The 13,962-nt window shown below is 36.8% G+C and overlaps 1 protein-coding gene across 3 annotated transcripts in view; it reads left to right on the top strand.

Annotated features, from left to right (window-relative positions):
* LOC126336359 (PRL-1 phosphatase) overlaps nucleotides 1-13,962 on the top strand; it is a 565,928-nt gene that overhangs the window by 549,100 nt on the left and 2,866 nt on the right. For all 3 annotated transcript variants that reach the window (XM_049999953.1, XM_049999952.1, XM_049999951.1), the window contains 3 exons: nucleotides 175-1,246; nucleotides 3,783-3,914; nucleotides 8,978-9,144. In XM_049999953.1, the coding sequence (XP_049855910.1) occupies nucleotides 1,121-1,246; nucleotides 3,783-3,914; nucleotides 8,978-9,144 (425 nt within the window). In that variant the 5' untranslated portion in view covers nucleotides 175-1,120. The remainder of the gene's footprint in view (nucleotides 1-174; nucleotides 1,247-3,782; nucleotides 3,915-8,977; nucleotides 9,145-13,962) is intronic.

Here is a 13,962-nt window from a genome sequence, read left to right as displayed (position 1 = left end):
CAAGGAAATAGCACTGGTTATAGTAATGACACTTACTCTTCAATTGTAGGTGTGTAATATCTTTAATATGTTACTATGCAACCAGAGTAGTGTAGAGGCTTCGCTTCACAGTGGTGCTTCTCACTTTCATCATTGGACCAATTATCTAATAATTTCATTTTTATTTCTTTGCAGTTTCGTGGTGAGATCGTGCTCACATTCATGGAGTTCCAGTTGGATAGCGGAGAATACTGCCAGGCTCAGCACAAATAAACTGACAATTGTGTGAGAGGCGTTTGGTGGAAACAAGCCACAGTTTAATTTCTCCCATTCCACTGTTTAGTATCAACCAGCATAAGGAAACCGCACCGTCAACGCTATCTGGTGAGCCCTGTTGGAAGAAAACTCACCTTTGTTAACTTTTATCAATGGGCTGAAGTTGGTGCATTAAATCTGATTCCATCTGGAGGTGTCATCACAGTGAAAACGATAGGAATAGGACTGGTTTAAATAGTGGAGTCGGTTTACCATCAGGGTCTTCGAGACCAGTGCTGGAAAAAGGGGAGACGGAGTTACCAAAAGAACAGAGTGTGGCTTATTTTCCGGGCCCATCAGGTTGCCAAGTTCGGTGCGTGTTCAAACATCTAGAAATTGTGCGATTTTTGTGCGTGTGTGTATATCCAAAATATATATGATCTATTTTGTTATTGGTGGCGTAAAAGAGGACTGCTGTGTGTGTTGTATAGTGAAATTCTGTTTCTTAATTTAAGTGTTTTCCAGAGTCCCAGTTTGTGCACCACACAGGTGAAATATCTATATATTCTGATTTGCTTCAGTTTATCCCATTAGCAAGTGAGCTGCCACATAAAGTGCTTCAATTTTTTTTCCGCTTTCATTCAGAAGTGTACTGGGATAGTTGAAATCTGTCACAACAGTATCAGCACATGCTTTGTGAAGACTTTGACTACTTGTTTTAGCTTTCTGCTGCCTGCCATTTAAAATATTCAAAAACTTCAGTGCATTCAGCCCTTAATTTTTGAGTGAAATTTTGAACATTAGTACAGTGTACAGAGGCTAGGCTTTTAACTGACTTTTTTGTTTGCTTATTCATTCTTCAAATCTCCGTTACTGTTGCTGTGAAATGTCAGTGAGTGCCAACATGCGTCTCAAGGATAATCGGCCAGCTCCCTGTGAGATCGAATACAAGAACATGAAATTCCTCATCACCGACCGGCCAACCGATCAGAACATACAGAGCTATATCCAGGTGAGTGTAGTGATCAAAAGAACCTTGGATTCTTATGGTTACGTATCTTGTGACATTCAAAAAGACCATCAAATTATCTTCACTCTCTGATTTTTACGTTTAAAAGCTATTTATAATATTCCAATATCTAGTGAAATAGATTTGAGGAATGCAGTTCACTATATAGACAAGCTACTCGATAGCAGTGAACAAGCATTAAGACTATACCATGGTTGTGTTAGAAGACTGTTAACTATAATAATTTGAACTGCATTATGTGCTTGTTTTGTAATCAGTTTAACTCCATATTGATATCTGTTCGCAAGAGCAGTACTTTGCAAAGTGGGTTGTGGACAATCACTTTCAGACAAGCATGTAATTTCCCATACATGCCATCTATGAACTGTCTGCCATCTGGGTTACTTGATTTGTTAGTTAAGATCCATTAACACTTAGCCAGCATTGGTGCAGTGTGCTTCAGTGTCAAATGAACAGCTTCTACATTTGAAGCCAGTTGCTTGTCATTGGAAGAGGCTGAAATATTTTCCAGACATAAAACGACATAATTGCAGTTTTATTCAGACCCCCTGCTTGTCGTTTTCCATATCATTGCTCCAAAAGCAGAATAAATATTATTGTGTTAACTGAAAGCTGAGTGTCTGAAGCACTGGTTTAGTTAACATAGAGCAGTTAGCAGTTTCATGCTTCATTTGAGACAGGCTATTGGAGCAGCTATTACTCTGTATGGAATCAAAGGTGATCGTTTCAGAGCCACTCATTCTCAGCAGGAAATTGCCAGTTACTATTTGCTAAGCAGCCAACTTAACTGGTACTTCATACACTACAGAACTAGACTAATTTTCTATTATTTAGCTCAATATAACTACTGGTACCCATTATTTTTGTATCACTGCAGTGCATTTTTTTCTTCTCCAGGCAATACCCTCAACCGATCTCCTTCACTGCTGTCTCGGCCATCCTTCCTTCCCTCTATTCTAATTTCTGTTGGGAGGTTTGCCTGTTTTTCTGCCACCTCCTGTTTCCCAATTTCAGTAGTAGCACTCAGTTGATTCATGGGTGCTATCACACTTCGCCTGTGATGGATTGAGGGTGCGATGGCCATGGGAGGGATTGTGCCCTTTTTATGCACAGCCTCAGGGATCCCTGTGTGTGTGTGTGTGTGTGTGTGTGTGTGTGTGTGTGTGTGTGTGTGTGTGTGTGTGTGTGTGTGTGTGTGGTCTTAACTATTTCTCTTGTCTTGTTTTATTATTGATGGCCCTACTGATGTTATTTAGATTTTTAGCCTTCCCCTTGTGGATCTCTTGGCTAAAAGGCCTTCTTTACTCTGTAGTTCCATTCACCCTTAACCATGTTAGTGGGGGTTAGATGTGGAAGATGTTTCTCTTGGCAATGCTGAGCCCTGGGAGTATACTTGTCTGCTCTAACCTACATACTAATCCAATCCATATACTTTTCTCTGTAAATTGTTTTTCACCTCTGGGTCAGGATTGCCTTTAGTTCCATATGTTTTGCACTGTGTCCTACTTTGTTCATTTGGGCATACTCCTGGGTAAGATGCCACTGTTTCAGTCCCTTAAACCAACTAACCAACCAACCATTGAGGCACTTCCAATGTTTGGTTCAAGTTACCTGATACTTGAGCTATGTCACAACTCTGTTATCAAGAAAGTCTACATTCCCTTTTCGCTGTGTGAATTATAGAAATAACTTTTACAAAAGAACTAAAAGTGCACTTTGTGTAACAGTGTATAAGACAAAAACTCCGAAAAATTACAGTGCATCATAAGTGAAAAAATATTTTGGTAAATAAATATGGAGCATTGTTAACAACAATAAGGAAATCGTGTTACTACCATAATGATGAATGTTAACCTTCATGTTTGTGCATGATTTATATAAGGACACATTCAGGAATTAACTGCAGTTACATGGTTTATAACCCTTTATGAAAATTTACTTTGGGTTTCATTATTTGTTCATATAAAGGTATAGAATGTATGTAGGGGACTGCTGGCCAGGTGTTAAATACTCTGCCCCTTTTGTGCAGTTCATAGAAATACTAAATCTGCCTCCTTGAATTTTACATACATCAATACAAATGTTACTTAACTGTAACACACACGGCAGAAATCTGTTTAAAATAAAAGTAAAAATGTGCCTGTCGCTTGTCATACACTTCCTATTTCTGCTGACACTCTTGAAATATGAAGTAACACCTATTAACTTCAGCAACTAAAAATTGCTTACTTCTGGAGGAAGTAGGGAAGGCTGGAAAGGGGACTCCAGGATTTGGCTATTGTGAGGTTTTCCGACCCCTCCCAACAAATCCTCCTTCCTCACTGAAGGCACCAATTGTAGTTCAAACAGCTAGGAGTATTATTTTCTATTTTAGGTGTTTCTATTCTTAGCATAAAAGAATTCAGTGTCCTCAATGTATTGTTAATGAACTCCGCCCTCTTTGTAAGAGAGAAGCGGGTGTACTGTTTGTAAGTTAGAACTGATTCTGAAAAACTGATTCTTGAAAAACATGTTGCAGGAGCTGAAAAAACACAATGTAAAAGATGTTGTGAGGGTTTGTGAACCAAGTTACAAAATTGAAGAGTTGCAGAATGAAGGAATCAATGTAACTGACCTGGAATTTGATGATGGAACTCCACCCCCAATACAGGTATGTGAATAGCTCCAGTATAAAAGCATTCTTATAAAGTACAGAATAAGTTTGATACTATTGCTACTGATTTTTATCAAAGGAACAGAAAACAGGTCAGACTACATAACCTTGAAATGAATCTCATTTCTTGTTCGCTAGGAACCATTATTTTTGTCATTGATATAGATAACAAATGTTCATTGCATAAGAACCAATGAAAACTGGAGCAGGTTGTCACTTGAAATGCCCAAATCGGAGACAAGTGATCTGTAACTGTCAACATTTATTGGATTCACAGATGACCCTTTGTCAAAGATTATAATTTATTATATTTATTGATCATTAGTTTCAGTTTACGTTATTGGCCATTTTCAGATCTGCAGTTGTACACACAATTGCATATAAGTAAAAATCAAATGGTGCAAAATGCCAGTACATTACATCTACATCTACGTGATTACTCTGCTAGAGGCAGAGGGTTCAATGAATAGTTCCATAATTTAAAAATACGCACCACAACCTATAGGACACAGTCATAAATTTTGTGCAAGATGCATAGCTTGATCTTATTGTAAAGTTATAAAATTACAGAGAATGTAGCAACCAGATGCAGAAACGTAACTTATTTATCTCATTGAAAATTGATTTTGAGTGATATCTCATCATCAGTGCATTTTTCTAACCAATACATGCCATAAGTAGAAAGAAGTACTGCCCTTGGCACATTTCTAACATGATAGAAATGATAGGAATCTGCCAAGGACAGTACTTCTACTCATGGCATGTGTTGGTTAGAAAAATGCACCAATGATGATGACTGATATCAGTTGAAATCGATTTGCAACAAGATAAATGAGTTACGTTTCTGCGACTGGTCGCTACATTTTTTTATAATTTTATACTCTACGGACGCTGCACAGAAAGAAACCCTTATGGAGCTCAACATTCAAAACTTACTGTAGAGCTCAATGAAAAATTGTGTTCACACCATTTTTCGTAGTTGTTCACTAGGGTTTGTGTGCCTTTCCTTCATTAATTAACGACCGGTTTTGTATCCTAGAATCAGATTTCACACAAGCTGCTTAAGACTTACCATCTGTAACTGTATTACTTCCACATAGTATTCTTCAGATTTTTTATACATATCTATAACAAGTACCTAGACAATGTGATTAAAACATTTTTTAAGTTTGTTATGATTCTGTGTTGATGTATAACGGCTGTGTAGGCGTGTCGTTTCCTGCAAAAAGTTTTATCATTGGCCACTGTTGCTGACAATGGTGATACAAAAAACACACACTGCTGAACTTCTTGTGGCATCTTCTTACTATGGGACAAGTTACTGTGAGATTAATGTTTATTTTACACTTTCATAGAATTACATATTTTTCTATACCTGAATACTTTTGGTTACATAAATTGTTACATACTGTTGTAGATATTATAGAAGTGGTATTATTGATACTATAAAATACATTTGTCACTGTGTGGCAATTAGGCAGCTGACTTTAACTGTATGAAGTTCTCATATCTGTCACTATAAAAATAATTTTTATTCATATTGCTGCAGTTCATAGTTTCTCTGATTCAATAAATACACCACTAGTGTCTCCTGGTAAAACATTGCTTGCTTCTAAACCCTGATGCATCACATAGTTAAATGTCTTGCCTGTTATGATATAGGAACTTTCGTTGTTAGATGCTACAGGTCACAGTAACTCATTATATAAACTGTGTTGTTCATGCTTTATGTGTGGAATCCATGTAATACAGTACTAGCACAGAGGGCACAACATCTTCATATAACTCAGTGAAAATTATATATTGTTTTCTGATGCAATATCTCTAAAGAAACTGTGTGTTAATGATGATCTTATTCTGCTTATGTTGAGATTGTCACATACACTGTGTAACATTACATAAGTCTCTTAGTCTTGGGTATTAATTATGTAGTTCCAACTTTATGCATTGCAATACTCGTACTTGTTCACAATGTAAATGTATTTATTTATTTTCACTTTAATGTTTCAATGGTTCACTGACCTGTACTGTAAGATTAAGCTATGCATCTTGCACAAAACTGGTGACAATGTGTCATACCAGTTTGTAATTGGAGACAGAAAAAAAATGGTGCTGCTATGTTTATTTGCTTCGTGGAATGATAGTATCGGCAATTTGTGCCATACTGTTTTTCTTCTCGTGCAGTTTTCTCCAAAACTAGTAATCTGTAGAAATAATAAATTGCAATCATGACCAATATAAGATTTGTTTCTGAATCCAACCAATGTAAACTGGAGCAGGTGCTGATAAACATTCCTGCTGCATGTGATAACTAAAGAATGTTGTTGAGTTCCAAAACATAAATATAAAATGCCATGAAGACAGTACTCACATTGGTTGTGCATTTTAGCGGGGATGTTGAGTCACAGATAGGCATAACAAAAAGAGAGTCACAAATAAGCTTTCGCCCAACGAAACATTCGTCAAAAACGCACACAGGTGCAAGCAAGTGCAACTCACACACACAACTGCGGTCTGTGGCAGCTAAAGCCGTATTACTGGTTTTTGCTGCCAGACAGTAGTAGTGTGTGTGTGTGTGTGTGTGTGTGTGTGTGTGTGTGTGTGTGTGTGTGTGTGTGTGTGTGTGTGTGTGTGTGTGTGCGTGCACGCACACGCACACGCACACATGTATGTACGTATGTACTGGAAGTTTATCGTGTACTTTTATGCTTGAATAATGTACTCCTTTTGGTAGCATGCTGAGAATTTTTCATGTCTCTGGGAAGATCATGTTTAATACTTGCATCATCATATTACTCACTGTTCGTTACGTCAATTGTATGATTACTGATCACAAAGCACATTAGTGAAAGTATGTACTGGCATGGCATGGTGAGAGTTACCACTTGTTTGAATAAATTTCTAAAAGTGCATCTAGGGTGCACTGTACCCACAATTCTGATTATATCTCCCCCCCCCCCCCCCTCTCTTTTCCGTGCAACAGAGACTTTATTTGCTTGTGACTCATTTCCCCAGAATACGATGCCATATGTCATAACTCAATGAAAATATTCAAAGTATGCAGATTTGATTGTTTCCAAGCCACGGGCAGCTGAAACTGAGTGAATGGCAAATGCTGCCAAATTTAGTCATCTGCTTAGGTTGATGTGAACTGACCAGTTTAATGTGTTGTTAATCCCAAGAATTTTGAAGACTCAACTCTCAGAATTTCTTTGTAACCACAGTTCACTTCAGTATTTTCCAGTTTGAAATTGAGTGAATCAAGTCTTGTTAACATTGAGGAACAGACCAATATAAATCTTCTTTGAATATAGGAGATGCAGAGTTCTCTGGGGGGTTGCCTGCAAATAGGGTGAAACGTGATTTGTGTGTCATAGACCATGGCACATCACTAATAAAGATTAAGAAAAGAAAGGGACCAAGCATCAAGCCCTGTGGTACTCCACATTTCACTGTGCCTCAGTCACAACAGGCAGGTGCCACTGCAGAATAATTCAATACTACCTTCTGTCACACAGATAAGATTCGAGCCACATCCATATGTACCATATAAGCGATAGTGCTCAGCCTTTGTAAGTAGAATTTTGCGATCTATGCTGTCAAATGAGTCGGACAGATCCCATAGTACCCTGGGTGTGATTTTGGAGTTCGGAATTTCAGATTCATTCACTTACTTAACACAAATTTGGACTGGAAGCAGCTTGAAGTTAAAATTGCTTGAATATGTATTAATGCTGCACTGTCGTTATTGTATTAGACCTACTTCAATGGTTTATTGATATAAAGGAGCCATATTCTTTACAAATTAGGATAGATTGCTAATCACTGCATGGAGGTGTGCTGAACAGACAAGCCAATTTATGAGAAGTGATGGATGAAGGATAAGTCTACTTATAAATGTATTTGCCTAGTTTTCAACACTTCTATGTGGTGAGCAACGAACTATCCTAATTCACTGTTATTCCATCCTGGATTTTTCACTGTTTGAGAAACCATATTCACAAACAGCAACTGAGGGTGTTTGCTTGCTTGTCAGTGAAACACAAATCTTGCAGCCGGAAAAATGGTATTAAGCTGGTGATTAAGGATGTAGGTGGATGATTCAGCTACTCTTAATGGTGTTTCATGCAACCTGCAATTTTATATGTAGCTTTCACAAAACATGAGATTTGCTAAACACAAAACTGTCAGTCCTACAGAAAAAGTGAACAGGACCTTCTTGTAGGAAATATAAGGACGTTAAATTTTGTACTGGGATATGTTTTCACTAAAGACCAAAGTAGAAAAGGGAACGTCAAACGCGCCCCTGCTCCCACACTCAGCCCCCACTAGTCAGGATTTCTAGTGTTATTCATAGTATACCCTCATATCACGGTACAAAAATTTGCAACGGCATGACTTATTTACCACATACAACCTCATTTGGTTTCACTGACTGGCCTTTTTATGCCACTGGCTTAGTAAATCATTTAGAAATTATACAGTTGATGTTTGTGTAAATTTTACATAACAGTTTTGTGAATTTAAGAAGCAGGAAGTAAACAATTACATAGTTGTCTTTCTGTGAGCAGTATGAGGTCATGCTGAACTTAAGATTACATGAGGAAAGTACTGAAGAATTCAAAGGATTTAGAATTCTGTAAATATTTTGCTACAACAATGGAGTGGGTTAAGTCATTAGCAATTACCCATACACAGAAGATGTAAAGTAAGTGTGTCAGTGTGACAATGCAAGAAGAAACTATGAAGTTAAAAGATAGCTGGATCTGAATTTCCTTCAGAATTGGAAAGAGGTTCTAACTACATGGCAAGTAAAGATTCTAAATTAATAATTAGAAAGGGCAAAGTGTTTCATGATATTCTCCATTCTTCTCTAAAGGAAGAGACTTGATTCTTTGAAAATCCCTATTTATATTCATTACCATCAGTATATTACCTGCACTCTGCACAGTATACACTTAATCTTTCCTACAGCAGTTAAGAAGTAATTACGGTCTATTGAAATGAAAGGTGTGCAATGAGAAGTACAGTAACATTGCTAATGCTATCCTCTCTTTCAGATTGTGGAAGAATGGTTTGAGCTGCTAAAGAAGAGGTTCAAGGAAAATCCAGATGGTTGTGTGGCAGTACATTGTGTTGCGGGACTTGGGCGAGCACCTGTTTTGGTTGCGCTGGCTTTAATGGAACTTGGCATGAAATATGAAGACGCCGTCGACTTCATAAGGCAGTAAGTTGGCATCCTAATATTAGGCATAAGAATATACACTTTCCTAAACCTACATTCATTGCATTGGTGGAACTAAGATGATCTTTCCATGAACAATACGAGACTGGAATAGAAGAGAGAACCGATAGAGGTACTCAGAGTACCCTCTGCCACACACCGTCAGGTGGCGTGCGGAGTATGAATGTAGATGTAGATGTCGTCATAATTACACTGTTAAAGCGAAGTCTAAGACAGTCAGTGTAGTAAAGTGATGTTCTTGTGAAGAAAGTAGATTCCCTCTGATCTTCATGTTATGATTTGAATGTCAGTATGATTTATATAGTGATTGCCCAAAGTTAATGATGATTACCTGGTTGCTGATTAAAAAAAATAAGCAGATGTTAGTTACATTAAGAGACCAAATATTATCAGAGCAAGAATGAATAACATTTTCTCAAGGCTCTTGATGGACCATACTAAGGCACTGGGGAAAAGATCACTACAAGGTGACATTTTGTTAGAGGTTTGCAGGGACGTGGAAATTTGCAGTGATAATTACTTTGCAAGTAAAAGCCTGCACAGATTGGAATATGAGAGGCATGTTTGCAATTGTCAAAGCTATGTAGTTCAGCATTCTAACACAAAATTAATTCAAATTCAACAGGTTTCACAAAATTTAATTGAAATACTGTCATTTATGTCAATGACAGGATATGTTCTGGGGTATGTCTGGTTGACTATAAAGTCATTGATTCTGCATCTGCTCAGAGCAAAAGTTTGTAAACCACTATAATCTTCCCCATGTGGTGGAACTCAGATTGTCAGCTTGCTCGTGAGCTTAATTATTTGAGTTTGCTAAAACCAGATTACTCAAGCTCTCTTATTTATAATGTGCAAAACAAGAATTATATCCATTGTTTCCTTGTTCACTCAAAAATTAACCTAATGTCTGATATTTTAAATACGGTTTTGTTCATTGTTATATTGGAAGCTTGCTTCACCTTCTTATGAAAAATGTTGTCCCCGATATTAATTTAATAAAAGTTTGTTCCCAGCTTTAGCTAGTCACTCTAAACACTATTAAACATTAGTTGAGGATAACAACTCATACAGCACAGGTAGTGGACAATATCATCTCCAGGACGATTCTTCACAGGTTGCAAGAAAGATAGCTTTCCTAACACATTGTTTTGAGGTGCAGTAAAATAATTGTAACTAGAAGGTAAAGCCAGATACAGTATGCTGAACTGGTTGTTGCAAACATCTCCAGAATCCATGAGAAGTTTCTAGCTAGGCAAAGAACCACCATGTATTATAGCTTTATGGATTCTTTACATCTATCATATGTGACGTAAACAGAAAATGACACTGTTCCGTTAACTTGTATCTAAAATAATCATCAGCATCATCCCTGTGGCGGCCCAGGAAAAGAACAGGCCTCTGGTATATTCTGCCAGTCGTAAAAGGCGACGAAAAGAACAAACCACTAATAGGGCTAACCCCCTTTTAGTGTGATTAGTTGGTTCAGGACAGAACTAAAGAAGCCTCGGACAAGCACTGTCACGGTCGGGGACAACGCTTGAACCCTATGCCCATCCACAATGGTAATGACACTGCTAGCCAACTGGAAAATGATTTAAATCCAAATAGAGGTGTTCTGCAGGATATGCTTCCTGCAACCACCCTAGAAGGAAAACAGACAAAGGATGAGATGGTCAGATGAAGTTAATTGACACCTCATGTTCTGTTATTACCAAGCAACAAACCTAGAAACCAACACTACTGGATACAGATCACAAGTATACACAACATTTATTACCAGATACCCAGAATTAAAATTTTTAACAGAACAACGACTAGCTGATCAGATCCGTGTAATAATCAAAAATATCAGGATACCCCAGTCAGAACTAGAAAACATCAAACAAGAAGTACAACAAATACTGGAACAAAATAATGTGCAATCATAAGAAGAAGAAGAAGAAGAAGAAGAAGAAGAAGAAGAAGAAGAAGAAGAAGAAAATACAGTAATGGACTCAAACATCCCAGAGCAAACAAACAAAGAACACACACATCAATTAAACAATCAGAGGAAAGCGAAGTTACACACATGTTAGATACAGAAGAAAAATTTCAGATGACACATATAGAATACAAAGACACAAATACAGACATTAGACCATTCTTGCATAGACCCAAATAACCCACAAGTCGAAACAACAATAAAAACTATCAACACAATCATACACAACAAAATAAATGAAAATACAACTATGGAAGAGTTACAACTACTGGTTTATATAGGAGCACTCACTACACTAAATATACACACTAGGCAGAGATCAAAACCAACCAACACACAGAAGAAACCCACAAAACCAGCATGGCAACACAGGCTACAGATCAGAATAGAAAATCTGAGGAGACATCGGACAGCTAACACAATTTATAAGAAATGAAATGTCAGAAAAAAGATGAAAAAGGTTAGGTAAAATCTCGCAACAAGAAGCGATAGAGCAATTATATGAAAAGAAGCAGAAATTACAAGCATTGGCCAAACGACTTAGAAGATAGAAAAAAGTGAAAATAGAAGGAAACAAAACCAAACATTCAACACAAACCAAAAGAAATTTTACCAGACAATATCTAACACACACATGAAAATAGACAATCCACCAAAAATAAGACATGGAACACTTCTGGAGCAACATATGGTCAAACCCGGTACAACATAACAGGCATGCACGGTGCATAGAAGCAGAAACACACACATACAAGAAGATACCACAAATGCCTGAAGTGATAATTTTGCAACATGAAGTCACCAAAGCAATTAATTCTACTCACAATTGGAAAGCCCCTGGAAAAGATAAAATAGCAAATTTTTGGCTAAAGAAGTTCACCTCAACACATCCACATCTAACTAAATGATTTAAGTTACATTGCAGACCCATACACATTCCCTGATACACTTACACATGGAATAACTTATCTGAAACCTAAAGATCAAGCAGACACAGCAAACCCAGCTAAATATCGCCCCATAACATGCCTACCAACAATATACAAAATATTAACTTCAGTCATTACATAGAAATTAATGACACATACAACACTGAGCAAAATTATAAATGAAGAACAAAAAGGTTGTTGCAAAGGAGCACGAGGATGTGAAGAGCAACTGATAATAGATGCAGAGGTGACATATCAAGCTAAAACTAAACAAAGGTTGCTACACTACGCATACATTGATTACCAAAAAGCTTTTGATAGTGTACCCCACTCATGGTTATTACAAATATTGGAAATTTACAAAGTAGATCCTAAATTGATACTGTTCCTAAACATAGTAATGAAAAATTGGAAAACCACATTTAATATCAAAACAAATTCAAATAATATCACACCACAGCCAATACAGATTAAGTGTGGAATTTACCAAGGAGACTCCTTAAGTCCCTTCTGGTTCTGCCTTGCTCTGAACCCACTCTCCAACATGCTAAATAATACAAATTATGGATACAATATTACTGGAACATACCCACACAAAATCTCACATTTGCTATACATGGATGATCTAAAACTGGTGGCAGCAACAAATCAACAACTCAACCAATTACTAAATATAACAGAAGTATTCAGCAATGATATAAATATGGCTTTTGGAACAGACAAATGTAAGAAAAATAGCATAGTTAAGGGAAAACAAACTAAACAAGATGATTACATATTGGATAACCACAGCTACTGCATAGAAGCGATGGAAAAAACAGATGACTATAAATATCTAGGATACAGACAAAAAATAGGAATAGATAATACAAATATTAAAGAACAACTAAAAGAAACTAACAAAAATACTGAAAACAGAATTGACAGCAAGAAACAAAACAAAATCTATAAATACTTACGGTAAACCAGTATCGACCTACTCATTTGGAGTAGTGAAATGGAGTAACACAGACCTGGAAACACTCAATACACTTACACGATCACAATGCCACAAATATAGAATACATCACATACATTCAGCAACAGAAAGATTCACATTAAGCAGAAAGGAAGGAGGAAGGGGACTTATCGACATAAAAAACCTACATTATAGACAGGTTGACAATTTAAGAAAATTCTTTCTAGAACGAGCAGAAACTAGCAAAATACACAAAGCAATCACTCATATAAATACATTGGCTACACCACTGCAATTTCATAACCACTTCTACAACCCTGTAGATCACATAACATCAACAGATACGAAGAAAGTAAATTGGAAAAAGAAAACACTACATGGCAAGTACCCTTATCATCTAACACAACCACACATCGATCAAGACGCATCCAACACATGGCTAAGAAAAGGCAATATATACAGTGAGACGGATTCATGATTGCAATACAGGATCAACAATAAACACCAGATATTACAGCAAGTATATATTAAAGATCCCAATACAACAACAGATAAATGCAGACTTTGCAAACAACAAATAGAAACAGTAGATCACATCGCAAGCGGATGTACAATACCAGCAAATATAGAATACCCCAGAAGACATGACAATGTAGCAAAAATAATACATCAACAGCTTGCCTTACAACATAAACTAATAAAACAACACGTTCCCACATACAAGTATGCACAACAAAATGTACTGGAGAATGATGAATACAAATTATACTGGAACAGAACCATTATAACAGATAAAACCCCACATAACAAACCTGACATTGTACTCACCAATAAAAAGAAGAAATTAACACAACTAATCGAAATATCCGTACCCAATACAACAAATATACAAAAGAAAACAGGAGACAAAATTGAAAAATACATCCAAC

Source organism: Schistocerca gregaria, chromosome 2, assembly GCF_023897955.1.
Source record: "Schistocerca gregaria isolate iqSchGreg1 chromosome 2, iqSchGreg1.2, whole genome shotgun sequence".
Classification (NCBI taxonomy): domain Eukaryota; kingdom Metazoa; phylum Arthropoda; class Insecta; order Orthoptera; family Acrididae; genus Schistocerca; species Schistocerca gregaria.
This window is presented reverse-complemented; position numbering and strand designations above follow the sequence as displayed.